The following is a 20,000-nucleotide window of genomic DNA, read 5'->3' as shown; positions in this document are numbered from 1 at the left end:
GTGCTTGCAGGCTAGGGAGGCGAAAAGGCAGTGGGGCGTGTAAATAGAGAGAAGACAAGGGATGGGGTATTAGTGTTGCAGGCTAGGGAGACGAAAAGACAGAGGAAATAGGGGACGAAGGAGTAGTATTGCACGGTAAGTCTGCTGTTGTTTGTTCTTCCTCTGTGTTCCCTTTGTGTTCCTTTGTGTAGGGAGGCGAAAGACAGTGTGGATAAAACAGAGGAGACAGAGGAGGGGAAAGTGGTATTTGCGAAGAGCCGCGAAGACATGGAAGACTGAGGAGGTGGAGGAGCAGGAGGAGGCGAAAGAGAAGATGGAGGAGGAATAGAATGGAGAACAAAAGACTGAAGAGGAGGTGGAGGAGCAGCAGGAGGCGAAAGAGAAGACGGAGACGGAGTAGAATGAGGAAGAAAAGAGTGAAGAGGAGAAGGTGGAAGATGTATAAGGAGAAAGAAAATACATGTACCGGAAAATTACTCACAGCATTGGATGAAAAAAAAAGGGAAAAAGATACGGAAATGAGAAAGAAGAAAGAAGATAAGATAAACACAGCATTATATTGAACCCCCCAAAGAAAGTGAAAAAAGAAGATGAAATAAAAAATAGGAATAAAAGAGGAATAATAAAAATAAAAAGAGAAAAGAAAAGAGAAAAGAAAAAAACAGGAACTCTCCCTCCCATCCCCCCCCCCAAAAAAAACATGAATAAGGAAGACAAAAAAGATAAGCATAATAAGAAAAAGAATAAGAAAAAATGAATGAAAAGGAAGATAAAACAAACGAGAACAAGATAAAACAGTACCGTACACAAATAAGAAATAGGAATAAAAAAGAGATAAATAACGAGATAAAGATAAAAGAAGAAAAGGAAAAAAAATAAAAGGAGATAAAACAAACGAGATAAAGATAAAAAAGGAAATAGGAATAAAAAGGAGATAAAAACGAGTTAGAGATAAAATAATAAATAAAAAAGATAAGAATAAAACTAACAAAGAATAAGAAAAAAAAACTGAATAAAAATAAGTTAAAACAAACGAGATAAAGATAAGATAGTAAAAACAAATAAAAATGAATAAAAAGTAGATAAAAACAAACTAAATAGATAAAATAATAAAAGAGGAAATAAATTTATAAAAAGGAAATCACACAAACGAGGTCAGCCAGCCAGACCAGCCATTCCAGCAGATCACCGCCCGAATCATTCATAACCCAACGCGCGAAAGTCTGGTTCAGGGACGCAGCCAACGCGGGATTAAACAGTGAAATAGCGCGGCAGTGAAAAGCTTACCCGGCTGACAACCGTATTCAACCCGCGGCCCGCTAACCCGTAAACCTCGATAACCAAAAAAAAAGATCAATAAATAAAAAAAAGAGAGCATCGTGATTATATTCGGTCACGTTTGTTCGTTTTCACCCCTTGATCGCGTCCCTTTTTTTCCCAATTTGCCGGGTTTTAATTTTTTTCTTCACCCCGGCGCTTCATCATACCGCGAGTGTTGTTGGAATGGAAGCGAAAAAGGGTGAGTTATGGGAGGCGTGAGGCAATGAGTAGGAGTTCGATGAGGGAGGAGGAGGAGGAAGAGGAGGAGTTATGGGAGGCGTGAGGCAATGGGTGGGAGTTCGATGAGGGGGAGGAGGAGGAGGAGGAGGAGGAGGAGTTATGGGAGGCGTGAGGCAATGGGTGGGAGTTCGATGAGGGGGAGGAGGAGGAGGAGGAGTTGTTATGGGAGGCGTGAGGCAATGAGTGGGAGTTCGATGAGAGGGAGGAGGAGGAGGAGGAGGAGGAGGAGTTGTTATGGGAGGCGTGAGGCAATGAGTGGGAGTTCGAGAAAGGGAAAAAGAGATGATGGGGGAATGCGTGAGGGACAGAAGGGGTGATAAATTAGGGCAGTGGTTCCCAACGTTCTTACACTCCTTACCGTTACCCCAAGATCCTAAAACCCACGCGACCCTTTGATACCAGCAGTTTACTTTACACGTTTTAAAATCCTGCACTAATATCCACCTGTACCCAGTCTTGAAATGCGCCGAAAGTTACCCTGATGATCCCTCTCAAAACCCACGTGCAGCAGCATATAACACCTGCAAAATACAAACATAATTTCAACCTATACCTGGTCCTCATATGCTCCAAAACATACCCTGGTGTTCCCTCTCACCACTCACCAGCAGAAGCACATAACACCAGCAGAATACGAACACAGAAAGCAATCTCAAAACGATGACCTATAAAAATCCTTCTCCCAAGCCATTTGTCTATATAGTAAGGCCTCCCGACCCCACAGCCAATCCTCTCGTGACGTGGGTGAAGGGGTGCGGGGGTGAGGGGAAAGAACAGGAATAGGTGAGGTGAAGGGAGGTGAGGAGGTGACGAAGTGAGTGAGGGAGGGAGGGAAGGTAAGGAGTGGAGAAGTTATGTCGTGAGTGAGAGCTAGGACGAGAGAGTGCGTGAGTGTGGGGGGGAAAAGGAAGAGGTGAAAGGAGGTTAGAAGTTAAGTGAATGAGAGGGATTAAGGGAAGGAAAAAAGGGAAAATGAGAGACGGTACGAAGTAAAATGAGTGCGACGAATTAAGGAAAGGAAAACAGAAAAAATGAGAGACTGTTTGAGGATAAATTAAGGTAGGAAAGATGAGGAGGAGAATAGTTATGACATAGGGGAGAGAATGCGATGGTGCAGGAATAGAAAGCGAAAAGATGAAGGTGGTGACGTGAAAGGAGGCAACAAGGTGAATGAATGAAGGAGGAAAGTAAGGAGTAGAGAAGTTATGACGTGGATGAGGGAGTGCATGGGTGATAGGGGAGAAAATAAGGACTAAGCGTACGTAAGGGTTAACGGTGAGGAAGTGAGGAGGTGAAATTGTGAGGACTAATGGAGGAGGAAGGTTACTGGGGACGGGATAAGGTAGAGAAGAGCAGCAAGGGGGATAAATGGTTAGACTAAAGCGTTGATAATGGGATAAGAAGAAAAAAAAGAGAAGTGGGCGTATATAAGAAGTAGCGGTGAGGTAGTGAGGTGAAATTAAGAGAACGAAGAGAGGAAGAAGCCTGTTGGGGACTGGTTAAGGTAATGGGAGAAAAAAAATTGATAAAAGCGTTGGAAATATAAATAGAAGAAAAATAATGGGGTGAGTGAGGAGGCGAAGAAATGAACTTAAGATGAATGAAGATAATATGTAACAAGATAGAGTAGAGGAGGAGGAGTAAAGGGAAGAGTAGAGATGTGTGAAAAATGGAGAAGGGAATAGGGCGAAGGAAAGACGATGGAATGGGTGGATGGAAGGAGGAGGAAGAGAGGAAAAGAGAGAAAATTGAGGAGTTACATGAAGAAAAGGAGGAAGTGGGAGAAAGGAGAAATATAAAAGTGTTAGAGTGGAACGAGAAGGCGAGGAAGGACGCCAGAAATAACGGAAAGGAAGAAATGATACAAATTCTGCAACACACACACACACACACACACACACACACACACACACACACACACACACACACACACACACACACACACACACACACGCACACGCGCGCACCTCAAACAAGAGTGAGAGTTTTATTTGCAGAAACGGAAACATCTTGAATAATGTAAGTGGATTTTGACAAGGTGTTGTTGCTTCTTCTTCGTTTTCTCTTTCTTTCTTTCTTTCTTTCTTTCTTTCTTTCTTCTTCTTCTTCATCTTCATCTTCATTTTCATCTTCTTCTTCTTCTTCATCTTCATCTTCATCTTCTTCATCTTCATCTTCATCCTCATCTTCATCTTCATCCTCTTCTTCTTCTTCTTCTTCTTGCTTATATTTTTACGTATTGGACATTTCTTCAGTATTTTGTTTCCCGAATGATAAAAGACGAAGGAAAACTGAACGGGAAAATAATGTTGCCAGTGAAATTATGATCAGAAAAACGGAGGAATGAAAATATAGTGAATGCTCCTGTTTTCCTCATGATAATAGAAACAGACGTGGATAGGATAATAGGAGGAGGAGGAGGAGGAGGAGGAGGAAGAGGAGAGCTTGAAATATCACTTATCGAATTGGAAAACAAATTTGAATACGTGTGTGTGTGTGTGTGTGTGTGTGTGTGTGTGGGTGTGGGTGTGTGTGCGTGTGTGTGTGTGTGTGTGTGTGTGTGTGTGTGTGTGTGTGTGTGTGTGTGTGAATATTAATAAAACCATAGCAATATCAACACCACCACCACCACCACCGCTAACATCAACAACAAGAGTAACAAGAACAACAACAACAAGAACAACAAAAACTATTAAAGACAAACATCGAACCCCCCTTTGGCAACACACACACACACACACACACACACACACACACACACACAATCAACACGGCCGAGCACCAAATCAATTTTGAGTTATTATTTACGCGTTCATCCAAAACCTTTTCATCGCTTTTTTATCTCCCTCGAATTAGTGCCAAACACGTAACTCATTAGAAAGGAATTACGATTATTTATTGAAACAAACTCTCACTATTTTATTTCCCTGGATTGGTAGGGTTGTATAGATTATTGCTATTAAGTTGAGTTTTCCGTGTGAGGGGAAGATTAGGGGGGGGGGGGGGCCGGGAAGGGGAAAAGGGGAAATGAGTGAAAGGAATTAAGGAAAGAGAAATAAGGAAAATGAGAGGCGGTTTGAGGATAAATGAATGCGAGAAATTATGGAAATTGGGAATTAGGAAAATGAGAGACGGTTTGATGTTGAATGAATGCGAGGAATTAAGGAATGGGAAAAAAGGGAAAACGGGAGACGCTTAGAAGTTAAATGAATGAGTAGGATTAAAGGAAGTGAAAAAGGGAAAATGGAAGACAGTTTGAAGTTGAGTGAATGCGAGAAATTAAGGAATGGGAAAAAGGGAAAATGAGAGACGGTTAGAAGTTGAATGAATGCGGGAAATTAAGGAAAGGGAAAAAAGGAAAAATGGGAGATAGTTAGAAGTTAAATGAAAAAAAGGGAAAATGAGAGACGGTTTGAAGATAAATGAATACGAGGGATGAAGTAAAAGGGAAAAGGGGAAATGAGAGACTATTTAAAGTCGAATGAATGCGAGGAAATTATGGAAGAGGAATAAGGAAAATTAGAGACCGTCCGAACTTGAATGAATGCGAGGGATTATGGAAAAGAGGAATAGGGAAAATGAGAGACTGTTTGACGATAAATTAATACGAGAAATTAAGGAAAGGGAAAAAAAGAAAATGAGAGACGGTCCGAAGTTGAATGAGTGCGAGGAATAAAGGAAAGAGGAATAGAAGAAATGAAACAGTCTGAAGATAAATGAATGCGAGGAATTAAGGAAAAGGGAAAAGGGAAAATTAATAAATGAGGCTAAATAAGTAAGATGGTTTAAAGCTGACGGGGTACGATTGTGAGTTGAGTGGAATATAAAAAAATAGTGTTAGGAGAGGGTGGAATATAATCCCTTGTTATTTCTCTATTTTCACAGTTGAGGAACCAGAGCTGCACTGCGTATTCCAGGTGAGGTCTTACTAATGAGTTGTATACGGATTACATGACTCCCGGGGTCTTGTAATTGTGAACCCAAGAACATCATTAGTTTTTCACACGGTCAGCATTATAAGACACTTTGGCTTCTCACATCAGCTATTTCAAAAGGCCAAAGAGGGGGTCAGTCGTGTTCTAATGAGTGTTTATTTAGGTTCACGGTACAGGGGAAGGAACAAATTACCACCAGGGTCATACAGTCAGTTGGGTTCTAATGAGAACATAAGAACATAAGAACATAAGAACGCAGGAGTCTGCCAAGGCCCCGGTAGGCTGTACGGACTGAGCTCCTTTGACCTAGCCCGTGTAGTCTATTTTTGAGTGTGACAATTGTGTGGCACCACCACATGATGACTGCTAGCCTATTCCACACCCACCACCTAGTGTTAGTAAAACCATTTTTGTCCTGTCTGTTGAATCTGAATTTATCCAGTTTAAACCCGTTACTTCGTGTCCCTACGGTTCTCTTACCAACAAAAAACCTGTGAATGTCTCCCCTTTAAAGCCTTCATCCATTTCCACGCACCCTTCGCCTTTCTAGAGAATGCAAGTTTAACTGTTTGAGTCTTCCTCGTATGGCATTTTCTCTCCCATGATGAATCATCTCATCCTCCTCATTCTATAGTAGGGTGACCAGAACTGAACCGCATAGTCAAGATGAGGTCTAACTAATGCTAAATATAGTTTGAGGAAGACTTCGGGGCTTCTGTTGCTTACGCTCCTTGAAATAAATCCCAGTACCCTATTAGCTCGATTTCTAGCTTGAATGCATTGTGCCCTTGGACGGAGATCAGAGGAGAGTGTTTCTTTAGGTTCACGGTACAGAGAAAGGGTCATATTACCACCAGGGTCATACAACTACTCCTGTAAATGCCCACAACTCCTACGAAAGCCTTGTCAAATATGTGTTCTTGTGCGGCGAAATGTCTTATAATACGTCCGTTAGTGTTTCATAGGTTACAGGTTGCCCCGAGATCCGATTCCTCATGTCTTGTAATTATTGTAGTCGATGGAACCTGAGTAGAAGGAAGAGGAGGAGGAGTAAGACGAAGAAGAGGAGAAGGGGGGAATGGGGAAAGGGTTTAGTAGCCGTGGGTAATGGGTTGCGAAGAGGAAGGCGAGGAAGATGAGGGGAGGGAGGGCAGGGTAAGAGGGGAGAGGAGGGTGAGTGAGCGCCTGTTTTCCAGTCCATTAGAACAGGTTTGGTCAATTATGGTGGGGAGGGGACGTCAGAAGAGGAGGAGGGGAGGATAGACAAAAATAGTGATAGGGGGAGAGAAGAAAGAAGATGGGGGAGAGGGAGAGGAAAGGCAAGAAGAGTGAAAGAGGGGAGAAGATAGAGGGGGGGGGGAAAGGGAGAATAGTGAAAGGGTAAGGTAGAGGAGGGAAAGGGAATCAGAGCACGGGGAGAGGGGAGGGGAAAGACAAGAACAGTGAAGGGGGAAGAGAAGGTAGAGAGATAGGGAGGGGAAGAAGAGGATAGGGTAGGGAGATAGAGGGGAGGTAGAGGAAGGGATGATGGAATTTGATGACACAGGATAGAAAAACAGACTGAAACCTTGAAACCGAGGAAGACGAAAATGGAGACTAATTGAAAAGGGGAGGAACATGAAGGGAGATGGGAGTGGGAAGGGAGTGATGCATTGTGGGGAAGAACATGAAGGGAGGAAATGGGAAGGCAAGGGAGAAGTGGGGAGTTGTGGGGAGGGAAGGAGGTGGTGGAAAGTGGTGGGGAAGACATTAAGGGAGTGGATGGGGAGGAAAGGATGTGAAGGACAGTTGTGGGGAAGACATTAAGGGAAGCGATGTTGAGGTAAGAGAGTGACTGAGAGGTATGTACAGTCAGGGAAAGTGTAATAACGTGGAAAACAGATAAAAGCGATAAGAGAGTCGTTGATAATTTGAACCATGGATCACTGAGCCAGACAAAGATGACAGCTGGAAAAATGATAAAGGAAGAATAACGAGAACAAAGGAAGAAAAAAGTAAAAATGATTAATAGCGTGAACGAAGGGAGAAAGAGAAATAGATGTTAAGATATAGAATTAGAAATAGATTGCCTTTTTCTCTCTCTCTCTGCCTCTCGAGATTAATTCTGAAAGGGATTAACTTATCGGAATTTCTGAAGATCGGGCACGTGGCTTCTTCCTCCTCCTCATCTTTCTCCTCCTCTCCTCCTCCTCCTCCTTCTCTTCCTTCTCCTCCTGCTCCTTCTCATAATTTTTCTTTTTCTTTCCCTTCCGTCATCATATTTACACACACACACACACACACACACACACACACACACTAAATTAAACACCACGTTTCTTATCTCAACAGCTTCTCTTCCTCCAGTTCTTATTAACAACCGAATCGAACTCCCTTCCATCTACGAGCCCATACCGAAACCTCTTCTGTCCTCGAGCAACCCCCCCCCCCTCCCCCCCCTCCCCCCCTTTTTTTATCTTCCCTTTCGAGAAACTAGAAATTCAGATATGAGCTCAACTTTCTATTTTTTTTTTTCCCGAGTATCAAAAAATTAAAGAAAAAAAAAATCGTCTGCTCGCATTTGGACGGACGCGCAAGAATCTCGGCAGGAAAACTTTCACACTTCCATTAGACGAGAATCCTGCTTGATGCTTGATGCGGCGGCGGATTCCAAGAACGACTCCGAGAAGGCTTATCTGGGGAGTGGCCGGTCATCCGCGCAACTGTCTGGGCCGCCTGTCTTCTGTCCTGTTTGCCTGTCTTCACCTCTCTTCTTCTGTCCCTCTATTTGTCTATCTGTTCCATTCTCTCTTAGTCCTTCCTGTCTGTCACTACCTTTTCTGTCCTTCTGTCTGTCTGTCTCCTCCTATTCTTCCTTCTGTCTGTCTGTGCCTCCCTCTTCTTGTTCTTCCTTCTGTCTGTCTGTCTCTGCCGTCCTTGCTTTCCTTCTATCCCTCTGTCTGTCTCTCTCCCCTTTCTTCTTTCTGTTTGTTTGTGTTTTCTCCTCTCATTCTTCTGTCCCTCTGTTTGTCTGTGCCTTCCTTTCCTGTCTTTCTCTCTGTTTATGTTTTCTTTCTCCTGTTCCTCTGTCTGTTTGTGTCTTGCTCGCCTTCTGTTTTTCTGTTTGATTCCCTTTCAGTTCTTTCTATTTTTGTCTGTGTCTCCCTCGCCTTCCTTCTTTCCTAACTTCCTTTCTTTCTTCCTTCTTTCCTTCCTTCCTTCCTTCCTTCCTTCCTATCTTCCTTCCTTTCTTTCTTCCTTCTTTCCTTTCTTCTTTCCTTTCTTTTTTCCTTCTTTCCATTCCTCCTTCTTTCCTTCCTACCTTCCTTTCTTTTTTCCTTCTTTCCATTCTTCCTTCTTTCCTCCCTTCCTTCCTTCCTTCCTTCCTATCTTCCTTCCTTTCTTTCTTCCTTCTTTCTTTTCTTCTTTCCTTCCTCTTTTCCTTCCTTCCTTCCTTCCTTCCTTCTTTCCTTCCTTCTTTCCTCCCTTCCTTCCTTCCTTCCTTCCTTCCTTCCTGTGACTGCGGCATTCAACAACTTCTCAGTGTCCATCTTGAAAATTAGAATTCGCTTTTAGGAGTCTGAGGCTCATATTGATATATTTACTACTTTTTCCCATTTTATTTTCCTCTCTCACCATTTTTTGATTGAACGGAATTCAGACTGCGGGATGTTCTTGCTTATTTGAACTTCTTTAGAAATCGCTTTTAGGTCATATTGATATTTTTACTTTTTTTCCATTTTATTATCATTCATTTCTCACTATTATTTGATTGAGTGGATCTTATAGTAAGGTATTTTTCCGTGTATTTAAACTCCCTTTTAGGTGGATTAGCTCATTGCATCTCGAAACCTAAATTACGGTGTTTTCCATAGATCTGAACTCAAGGTTAATCATCCAGGTGTATCTCCAAACTTTGACTACGGTATTTTTTCGTGTATTTGAACTCTTTCAGATTTATTACCTTCGTCCCTTTTGAAACAAACCACAGTAATTTGTCCGTGTGTTTGAAATCAAGGTGACTCATCTCAGTGCGTCTGGAAACTAAAATTACGGTAGTTTAATCAATTTACCGCGTCTCGAGTTTGAAATAGCGATAGTTTTTCACGTATTTGAACTCCTTTCTGTTTATCTTCTTCGTGTGTCTCCAGACTTAAAGTGCGGTATTATTCCGTGTATTTGAAATCAAGGTAAATCATCTTAGTGCGTCTTGAAACTAAAATTACGGTAGTTCAATCAATTTAGCGCGTCTCGAATTTAAAATAGCGATGGTTTTTCACGTATTTGAACTCCTTTCTGTTTATCTTCTTCGTGTGTCTCCAGCCTTAAAGTGCGGTATTTTTCCGTGTATTTGAAATCTGTTTAGGTTCATCAGCTTCGTCCATCTCGATAAAGGGACGAGTGAGAATCAACTGACGAGAACAACCTTGCGCCGAAACATCCATAACTTGGGCTCCTGGAACACGGCGAATCCACGTCATTGGATAGTTACGCCCAAGATCGGCCATGTGCTGTAATCCCCTCCCTCCCCTCTCTTCCCCCCTCCCCTCTCTTCCCCCCTCCCCTCTCTTCCTCCCTCCCCTCTCTTCCCCCCTCCCTTCTCTTCCTCCCTCCCCTCTCTTCCTCCCTCCCTCTCCATTTACCGTTACCGTAATTTCCCTTCCTCTCTATCTCTGTCTGTCTGTCTCTCTGTTTGTCTGTCTGTCTGTCCTTCTGTCTGTAATATACTGTAAAATGGTTATGTAATTATAAATGTTCAAATGTGTGCTCTCTCTCTCTCTCTCTCTCTCTCTCTCTCTCTCTCTCTCTCTCTCTCTCTCTCTCTCTCTCTCTCTCTCTCTCTCTCTCTCTCTCTCTCTCTCTCTCTCCATTAACCCCCATTAGTCTCCACTTACATCCTCTCCCTTTCCTTCCCTTCATCCATTTCTCCGTAACATCCCAGCCATCCCTCCCTTCACCCACTGGCTAAACGGTCAACATGGTCACCACGTTCGAATCCCATTGCGAGGAGTCCGACGGAAAGACCTTATTTGTACGTGCGTGCGTGTGTGTGTATATGTGAGATTCGGAGAGCTGACCGGTTCGAAATGGTTTCAATATGACGGCGAAGCTCCGGAATGTTGATGGAGTCTTTTTTTTATTTTCCCTCTTGTTTTCCTCTTTTCTCAACCTTCTCTTGAAATGTGAAGGGTCGATGTGAGCGCCCACACCTTCTCGTTGAATAGTGGAACCTTACACAAACATCCTATAGGTTTTGGAAGGTAAAGGGCGATGGAAAACGAATCCCTGCCCATTTCTGTCCGTCTTTGTCTGTCTGTTTTTTATTGCTTCATCCTCAAACTATTCTTCTACTTCTGTGATTCTGTGTTTGGGAGGCGGTGGCTGAGTCGTCAAAGTAACGGCCTCGTGTTCAGGAGGACGCGAGTTCAATCCCCGCCCGGTGCCACCAAGCTGGGATTTTTCAGCCGCCGAGTGGCAAAAAAAAACTACCCACATGTCCAGAAGACCACCTCACTCCTACCTAGATTCTAGGATATCAAAGATGAGGGCTGGGGCAGGATGCATGAAGAGATGTAATGCCTATGGCGCTCGCCTGCGCCAGAACAGGCTGGGCTGACCATCAGGACACCATCAGACCCGACAGGAAGAGACCGACCATCAGACATCAGGAAGAACCAAGCCTACCGCAATGGGCAATGTAAAAAAAAAAAAAAAAAAGCATTTCCTCTCTCTATTTATTTTCTTTCTACTTCTCCCATTCTCTCTCTCATTCTCTATATCTACCCTTCGATGTCTGTCTGTCTGTCCTGTCTGTGATCTGTTGTATTTCCTCTTTCTTCTTTTCTCTCCTATGATTCCTTTCCTACGTCTCTCTCTCTCTCTCTCTCTCTCTCTCTCTCTCTCTCTCTCTCTCTCTCTCTCTCTCTCTCTCTCTCTCTCTCTCTCTCTCTCTCTCTCTCTCTCTCTCTAACTACCCGTCTGTGCCTGTCTGTGTGTTCTGTCGTGATTGTTTCCTTTTTGTTTATTTCATCTCCAAAGCATTTATTTACTTCTGCGATCTGTTACGTTTCCTCTTTCTCGTTTTCTCTCTTGTTTTTTTGTTTTTTTTAATAATCCTACGCCTCCAGTTCCCTCTCTCACTCTCCTCTCCATCTATCCATCTATATGTTACGGTCATTTTGAGGAACTAGTCATTTTGCAAAATCCCCGATCATTTTGAGAAATTATCAAAACAGTGGTCAGTTTACAAAATGATCTTAAATATTTGGGCATTATACAAAAGGACGACAGTTATGGTCATTTTGCAAAATCATCGGTAGTTTCCTTGACCAATTTGCGGAATCTCCAAACAGCAGTTGGTCACTATGCTGCAAATGCTTAAAAAAACAAAGTAATATGTAAGAGTAGATTCACAACAGTTGATGCACATGAAGTGTCTCTTGCTCTAACAAGTCTGATATAATGTTAATGCTGCAATGGTTTGATGGCACTATGATTTTTTAGTGTAGTTTTAATGTTTTTTTAATGTAGTTTTAATGTTTTTTTTATGTAGACTGTTGTTTGTACATTTTTGTTGTTAGTACATCGGTTTTTTTAAACACTTGCAGTAACACTCGAAGGTTGAATAAACAGGCAATTGAAGGCAGTCTGGCCTGATGTTACGTTAATTTTGTAATGTGGTTTTAATGTATTTTAATGTAGTTTTAAGGTTGAATAACAAGCATTTGAAGGTTGACTGTTGGTTGGACATTTTTTTTTTTTACATATTGACCAACTGCTATTTGGATATTCTGCAATTTGGCCAAGGAGACTGCTGATGATTTTGCAAAGTACCCATAACTGTGGTCCTTTTGCAAAATGCCCAAATATTTAAGGTAATTTTGCAAACTGACCACTCTTTGTGTCGTTTCTCAAAATGACCGGGCGTTTTGCAAACTGACCAGTTCCTCAAAATGACCGCAACATTTATCTACCTATCCTTCTAAATCCATCCATCCATCTACCTATCTTTCCTGTTATTCTTTTCAAGCTTATCATATTCTCTTTTTTTTCTGTCTATCTATCCATCAATCTATCTATCTATCTATCTATCTATCTATTTATGTATCTATCTATCTATCTATCTATCTATCTATCTTTCTGTCTATCTATCAATCTATCCATCTATCTATCTATCTATCTATCTATCTATCTATCAATATTTATTCTTGCTCTCATCTATTCATCTCTACACACACGTCAGGCAAATGGAAAAGGGGGAAAGAATAACCTTCATCAGCCTCTCAGTGAAGCTCCCTCCCATGCACTCCAGGCCTTTCCGCGACACGCAACACTCTCCCTAACCAGACCTTGAAATACCATCACGGCGAGACTTATTTTTCCCGCTCATCGAATCACTCCACTCCCAACCCATTCGGCGTCGGCGCATTTACAGGGCTGGGAGTGAGCGGGTAAGGAAATGAGTTCGTGGAAAGGGAAGGAAGGGAAAGGGAGATGGAAGGTATGTTTTTAAATGAAGAGATTAGGAGGAGTCGGATAGGAGGAAGAAAGGGAGTGAGGGGGTAGAAAAGAGGACAGAAAAAGGACGGAAAAAAGGAAAAGATAGATAAGGGAGGAAGGGAAAGGGGGATGAAAGGTATAGATGAGATTGAGGTAGGGAGGAGGAGGACAGGAGGAAGAAGGGGACAGGAAAGGGACGGAAAAGGAGATAGATAAGGATTGAGTTGGCAAAGAACAGGATAAGTAAAGGCGGAAGAATGGATGGATGCAAAGAAGGAATTGACAATTGAGGAAGTAGAAAAGTGGATGGGAAAAGTAAAGGAAAAGAGAGGAAATAAAGAAATGATTGAAGGTGACGGTTTGATAAAAGGAAACACACACACACACACACACACACACACACACACACACACACACACACACACACACACACACACACACACACACACACAGGACTAGCAGAAGAGGTTACAAAAGGAAATATAAAAATAGAACAAAAAGAGAAAATTGTAAAGCGACAAGAAGCAAATAAAAAGGGAAAGGAAAACTCCGCAAAAGTGAAAACGAGACAGACAGGCGGGGAGGAACGAAACAAAAAAAAAAAAGAGAATAGAAAACGGGAAGAAAAAGTAAAATATCAAAAATACCATTGATTCAGGAAGTGACGGATAAGGATTTTTTTCGGTCTCTCTCTCTCTCTCTCTCTCTCTCTCTCTCTCTCTCTCTCTCTCTCTCTCTCTCTCTCTCTCTCTCTCTCTCTCTCTCTCTCTCTCTCTCTCTCTCTCTCTCTCTCTCTCTCTCTCTCTCTCTCTCTCTCTCTCTCTCTCTCTCTCTCTCTCTCTCTCTCTCTCTCTCTCTCTCTCTCTCTCTTATTCGCGGCCCAGTGTTCCGTTCTTTGGGATATTTTTCTTTCCTCAGCTTTTTGAGAAGGGGATGAAAGGGGATGGGAAAAGGATGCGGCACGATGGGATTGAATACTCCAATTTAAAGGAGATCAGAACGTACTCTCCTGGAGATAAGATGAAAAAAAATGGATAGTTTTCTTTATGGGGGAAGGAAAGTTTGGCAGAGGTAGAGACAACTTTTCTCGGTATGGTCTGTAGCCTTGCAAAGCTATCCACTCTTGTTTCAAATGTACGCAAATGAAGGTGAAAAGGGAGAGTCTTCATCTACGAGGCAACCATCTTTCTAGTTTCCTTGTTTTGTTTTTTTTGTACTTGGCTGTCCTTGTTTTTTTGTTTTTTTCTTTAGCCTTACAAACATATCCACTCCTGTAAAAATATACGAAAATGAAGGTGAAATGGGAAAGTCTTCATCTACAAGGCAACCATCTTTTTAGTTTCCTTGTTTTTTTTTTTTTTTGTACTTGGCTGTCCTTGTTTTTCTTTATTTCTTTAGCCTTGCAAACGTATCCACTCCTGCAAAATTATACGCAAATAAAGGTGAAAAGGGAGAGTCTTCATCTGCAGGGCAACAATCTTTTCAGTTTCTTGCTTATTGTACTTGCCTTTTCTTGATTTTTTCTTTAGCCTTGCAAACCTATCCACTCGTTTTAAGTATACGCAAATGAAGTTGAAATGGGAGAGTCTTCTTCAGCAAAGCAACTCTTTTTACTCGACCTCTTACTCTTTGTACTCGACTTTTCTTGGTTGGGTCCTCAGTCGCACCTACTCATCTACTCTCGCTAACGATGAGCAAAGGAACTCGGTCGGAAAAAAATGTCCTCGGTAATGGAATAAACCTCTTTTAAGTCTCGTGTACAGTTTGTGAGGGAAAGTTGAAGTTAGAGGAACTGGAAAATCGTTATCGAGACAAACCACTTCAGTCTCACGTTGACAGTGCAAGAGGAAAAGGCAAAGAGGGAGAAGAATTGGCGAGTTGTTAATGGGACAAACTTCTTTAGCCTCGTTTGCAGTACGTGAGGAAAGTGGAAGAGGGGCAAGAATGAACCGTATTGGCTATACAGGCAGCGCCACATGTGGCCACTCAGTGAACTGTCAAAGCAGTACTTTCCACAGAACTCAAGTTATGTACTCGAGTGCGTCTGAGGCTGCCTCCAGGATTCAAGGCCTTGGTGCCGCCACCGCTCCAAGCCAACGACTGCACACACTTAACTCCTACCCGAGTTCCTGACTCTACTATTTGACATGGAGAAAAACTGAAATCGGGTAGGAGTGAAGTGTATGCAATCATCGGCTTGGAGCGATGGCGGCACCGTGGCCGTATATCCCGGAGAAAGCCCCAGACGCACTCTAGACTATAACTTGAACTCTATGGAAAATACAGCTTAGAGTTGACTGACCACATGTGGCGCTGCCTATTATAGCCAATACGGTCCATTGGCAAGGTCTTTCGCACACCAATGTTTTTTCATCCCAACCCTCCCAGCCCATCCTTGTACTGTGCCGCCACTCTTCCCCCCTTCCTGACTTTTCATCCCAGCCTTCCCAGCCCATCCTTGTACTATGCCGCCCTTCCTCCTGCCTGAATTTTTCATCCCAGCCTTCCCAGCCCATCCTTGTACTATGCCGCCCTTCCTCCTGCCTGAATTTTTCATCCCAGCCTTCCCAGCCCATCCCCGCACCGTCCCGCCCCTCCCCTGCCCTCCCCGGTACTCACGTGCGGGGTTCTTGGTGTAGCGCACGGTGATCTTGAAGCCGTCGCCGCGGGACGGGATGCGGTACTGGATGAGCGCAGCGTTGCCAGAAGAGCGGAAGACCTTCTTCTTGAGGCGCCCACAAAACTCGTGCACGCGACCCTCCAACGGGGCGTCCACCTCCCCTGGGAACAGCTCGCCGCCCAGCTCCCACCCGTCGACGAACTGGGGGGAGAGAGAGATAACTAGGGGTTAGAAAGTACTGGGAAGTGGGAGGGAGGAATAAAACTTATTTTTAGCAACAACGGAAGCCGCTTAGGGGGAAAAGATGCCCTCGTAGCGCTGCTCCTTAGAAATAAAAAAAAAAGGTTGAGTGGCCAGAAGAGGTCAATTTCGGCTGGAGGAGTCTTGATCCTCCCTTCTTGAAAGAGTTCAAATCTTAGGCAGGACGGAAAACAGACGAAGGAAGGCTGTTCCAAAGTTTACCAACGAAATGGATGAAAGGATGAAAATACTGGTTGACTCTTGCATAAGGGATTTGGATAGCACAGGGATGAGCTAGAGTAGGTTGTCGTGTGTATCGGGGCCACAGGGAGGGGGGGGGGGGGGGGGGGCAGGCAAACACTAAGCAAGCCTAGAAGAGCAGTCAGCATTAAAATATCGATAGAAGGTAGAGACAACATTAAGGCACAATATAAGAGGTAGAAGACTGTCAGTAAGAGAAGGTGAGTTGATGAGACGAGGAGCATTTGATTCCACTCTCTCCAAAAGGGCCGTGTGTATGGATAACCCTCCACATGAGAGGCATACCTACAATGTGAGAGAGGACACGGCAATTGCATATGAACAGGATCTGGGAAAGGGGAAAGACGCCTAACCTTGAGGGAGATGATTTAGCCAGAAATGAGATATACGTATACTATATAGATTATCCAGTTGACATTTTGAGTTAAGAAGAGACCGAATATTGTTAGTGGAGAAGGGGACAGAGGAGTGTTATCGAATAAAAGAGGTAGGGGTTTGGATGATTATGTTGTTGACAGGTGAAGAACTGAGTTTTTGAGGCACTGAAGGACACCAAGCTCTTTCTGACCCATTCAGAAATAAGAACAAGGTCAGAGATTTAGCGTCTTCAGCATCCAACTTGAGTCCTGTAATTCCTTTTGAGAGGATCTTAAATTGAAAGCTGTTTCGTAAGATGTTAAGGCTTAAAAGGCACTGAGGATAGGAGAGATTAGGTAGGAGGAGAGAGAAGTGGGGAGCTACATAAAAAGAACTGACTTACAGATACTTAACTAAAAGAAAGGGAGAGAGAAGCTGGGGGGTTAAAGTTACTGTGAAAGAGAGAAAGGGAGAGAGAGAGAGAGAGAGAAGTTTGACGATACTGGCGAATAGGGGGAAGGAGGCAGAATAGGAGGGGATTAGAAGATGGGGAGAGCCCTGTAACAATAGATAGGAAGGGATAGAGCAGCAGACGGTGAAGAATCTACCCTCGCAACTTCCTCTGTTCGTCTCTGCTTAGCTCTGATACGGACTAAGCGCTCTCCCTGCCCTCTAGCGGCGAGAAGTGGTGGAAACAAGTCAACTAAGAGGTGGGAAGAGGAGAGGAAAGAGTGTGGTAGCCTGATAGAAGAGAGTGTGAGTGTGTGAATGAGTGAATGAGTGTGAGTTTAGAGAGAGAGAGAGAGAGAGAAAAGAGCAATTAAAAAGAACGAAAAAACGAGAATGCAAAATTGCGTGTAAAAGAGAAATAGAAATGAGAGAAATGAGAAAAGAAAAAGGAGAAAGTTATTGGTGATGGTGGTTGTAATGGAGGTGATGGCGTGGATGGTGATGGGATTAGGAGTGGGATGGTGATGATGGTGACACTAATGGGGAGGGTGATGAGGAGGGGTTGGAGTGATGTAAAGGTGAGTAATGGTGTTGATTGGGAATGTGATGATAGTAGTGGTGATGATGAAGATGGTTGTGATGGTGAAGGTTATAAGGAGAGATCTGGAGTACTGCAAACGGGGGATGGCAGAATTCAGCGCCGTTAATTCAGCGCCACCGATTCAGCGCCGTTAAATCAGCGCCACCGATTCAGCGCCGTTAATTCAGCGCCACCGATTCAGCGCCGTTAATTCAGCGCCACCGATTCAGCGCCGTTAATTCAGCGCCACCGATTCAGCGCCGTTAATTCAGCGCCACCGATTCAGCGCCGTTAATTCAGCGCCACCGATTCAGCGCCGTTAATTCAGCGCCACCGATTCAGCGCCGTTAATTCAGCGCCACCGATTCAGCGCCGTTAATTCAGCGCCACCGATTCAGCGCCGTTAATTCAGCGCCACCGATTCAGCGCCGTTAATTCAGCGCCACCGATTCAGCGCCGTTAATTCAGCGCCACCGATTCAGCGCCGTTAATTCAGCGCCACCGATTCAGCGCCGTTAATTCAGCGCCACCGATTCAGCGCCGCCAATTCAGCGCCAGCACAATTCTGCGCCAAATTATTCAGCGCCAGACTATTCAGCGCCTGTGCGCTTCTCATTAGCCATAATAGGTGTCTTTGTTGTATATCCGTTTGATATAAGGATGATGATGGGTGGTAGGAAACAAGGAGCCAAAGAGTTTCCCCATTAAAGACAACATAATTATGACTTTCGGCATTTATTGAGAGTAATCGGTTGCCTTAAAAGAACGGAACAGCTAAAGCCTCTATTGACATATTAAGGATAGCATTACCATCTTTGTGGGTAATCGAAATTATCTCAAACACTATATAGCATACTAAACTACTAAACAACTACTAAACGAAATACTAAACAACTAACCACTCTGTTCCTCTAGGCAACACCTGGCAAAAGTTCCTCTTTACCCCCCTCCTCCTCCAACCCCACTCCATGTTCATGAGGTGAGGGTGTTTGGTTCAGCTTACCAACAACAGACCGGGAGAGAGCACCGCGCTAGATAGGTGTGGAACGCTACCTGCCTGCCTGTTCCTGTCAGCTCCTCACCCACTCACCTCTATATAGTTAGCATTTGGAGCTGACGCCTGCTATTCTGATTTCCTTAGACTTAAAATTTCAAACTTTAACCCATGGCGCAACCAGTGCAAAACAAAAGAGAAAAAGTGAATTTTTGTCATGAAGGATTCCATATTGATTTGATAAATTAAGTAAGACACAGAATGATGTTAAGTTTTGGTGATGCCATGAAAATGGAAGATGCAGAGCCAGAATTCATACATTAGAGGAAATAGTAATTAAGATGATTAACGAACATTCCCATCCCCCATCTGTAGTTAAAGTTGAGGTAGAAAAGGCAAAAACAGATGCAAGACATCGGGCTGAGAAGACGTGTGAGCTTCCTAGCATTATTATTAACCAGTGCTTAGAAAATGTCTCAAGCTGGCATCGCACAATTACCAAAAAGGCAAGCAATGCGGGATATGAACCTCAAATCAAATTACTAAAATACAGAAAAGCAGATGAAAGAATATTAAAAATTATTTCTGAGTATAGGAACAGAAATGAAGTAGAATACCTGCGTGCAATTGAGCACAATTTATCACACTAAAAACAAATATTTTAAACTATTTTAAATGTTTTTTTTTAATAATTTTAAATTAAATAAACTAATCTCATAAATAAATATGATTCTTTGAATCAAGTATTGACTTATGGCGCTGAAACGGCGGAGCTGAAACACCGGCGCTGGAATGGCGGCGCTGAATCGTACCCTGCCCCTGCAAACGGGGGTGAGGATGTGATGATGGTGATAGTGATGGTGGCTGTGGTGGTGGTGATGGGCGTGGATAGATCGTGCTGTTATGGTGAAGGAGATTGGCTGGTGTCTGTGTGGCGGCATGAGCGTTTTTGTATGGTCTTGAAACGCCCGGTAATTGGTCTTTTAGTGTAAACGGAGCGGACGTGAGGGTGCGGTGGTGGTGGTGGTGGTGGTGATGATGGCGGTGGCGGTGGTGGTGGTGGTGGTGGTGGTGATGATGGCGGTGGCGGTGGTGGTGGTGGTGATGGTGGTGGTGGTGGTGGTGGTGGTGGTGGTGATGATGGCGGTGGCGGTGGTGGTGGTGGTGATGGCGGTGGTGGTGGTGGTGATGGCGGTGGCGGTGGTGGTGGTGAGGTACACACTGCTGATTGTCTTTCCATGTATCACCTTCTCCTCCCCTCTCCAGTTAACAGCTCTTTATTTTTCCACCTCCTTCATTCCCCTCTCTTCACATCCATTCTCTCTCTCTCTCTCTCTCTCTCTCTCTCTCTCTCTCTCTCTCTCTCTCTCTCTCTCTCTCTCTCTCTCTCTCTCTCTCTCTCTCTCTCTCTCTCTCTCTCTCTCTCTCTCTCTCCATTCCTCCATCTCGTATTCTCCCTATTAATCATCCTTCATCTCTCCCTTCCACCTCCTTTCCTCCCCATCTTACCTCCTCTAATCTCCC

At 43.7% G+C, this 20,000-nt stretch overlaps 1 protein-coding gene across 1 annotated transcript in view; it reads right to left on the bottom strand.

The window, feature by feature from the left end:
* LOC126997072 (corticotropin-releasing factor-binding protein-like) overlaps window positions 1–20,000 on the bottom strand; it is a 138,553-nt gene that overhangs the window by 16,979 nt on the left and 101,574 nt on the right. Inside the window, exon 4 of the mRNA XM_050858121.1 lies at window positions 15,594–15,795. Coding sequence (XP_050714078.1) covers window positions 15,594–15,795 — 202 coding nt within the window. The remainder of the gene's footprint in view (window positions 1–15,593; window positions 15,796–20,000) is intronic.

Source organism: Eriocheir sinensis, chromosome 11 (genome assembly GCF_024679095.1).
Source record: "Eriocheir sinensis breed Jianghai 21 chromosome 11, ASM2467909v1, whole genome shotgun sequence".
NCBI classification, from domain to species: Eukaryota; Metazoa; Arthropoda; class Malacostraca; order Decapoda; family Varunidae; genus Eriocheir; species Eriocheir sinensis.
This window is presented reverse-complemented; position numbering and strand designations above follow the sequence as displayed.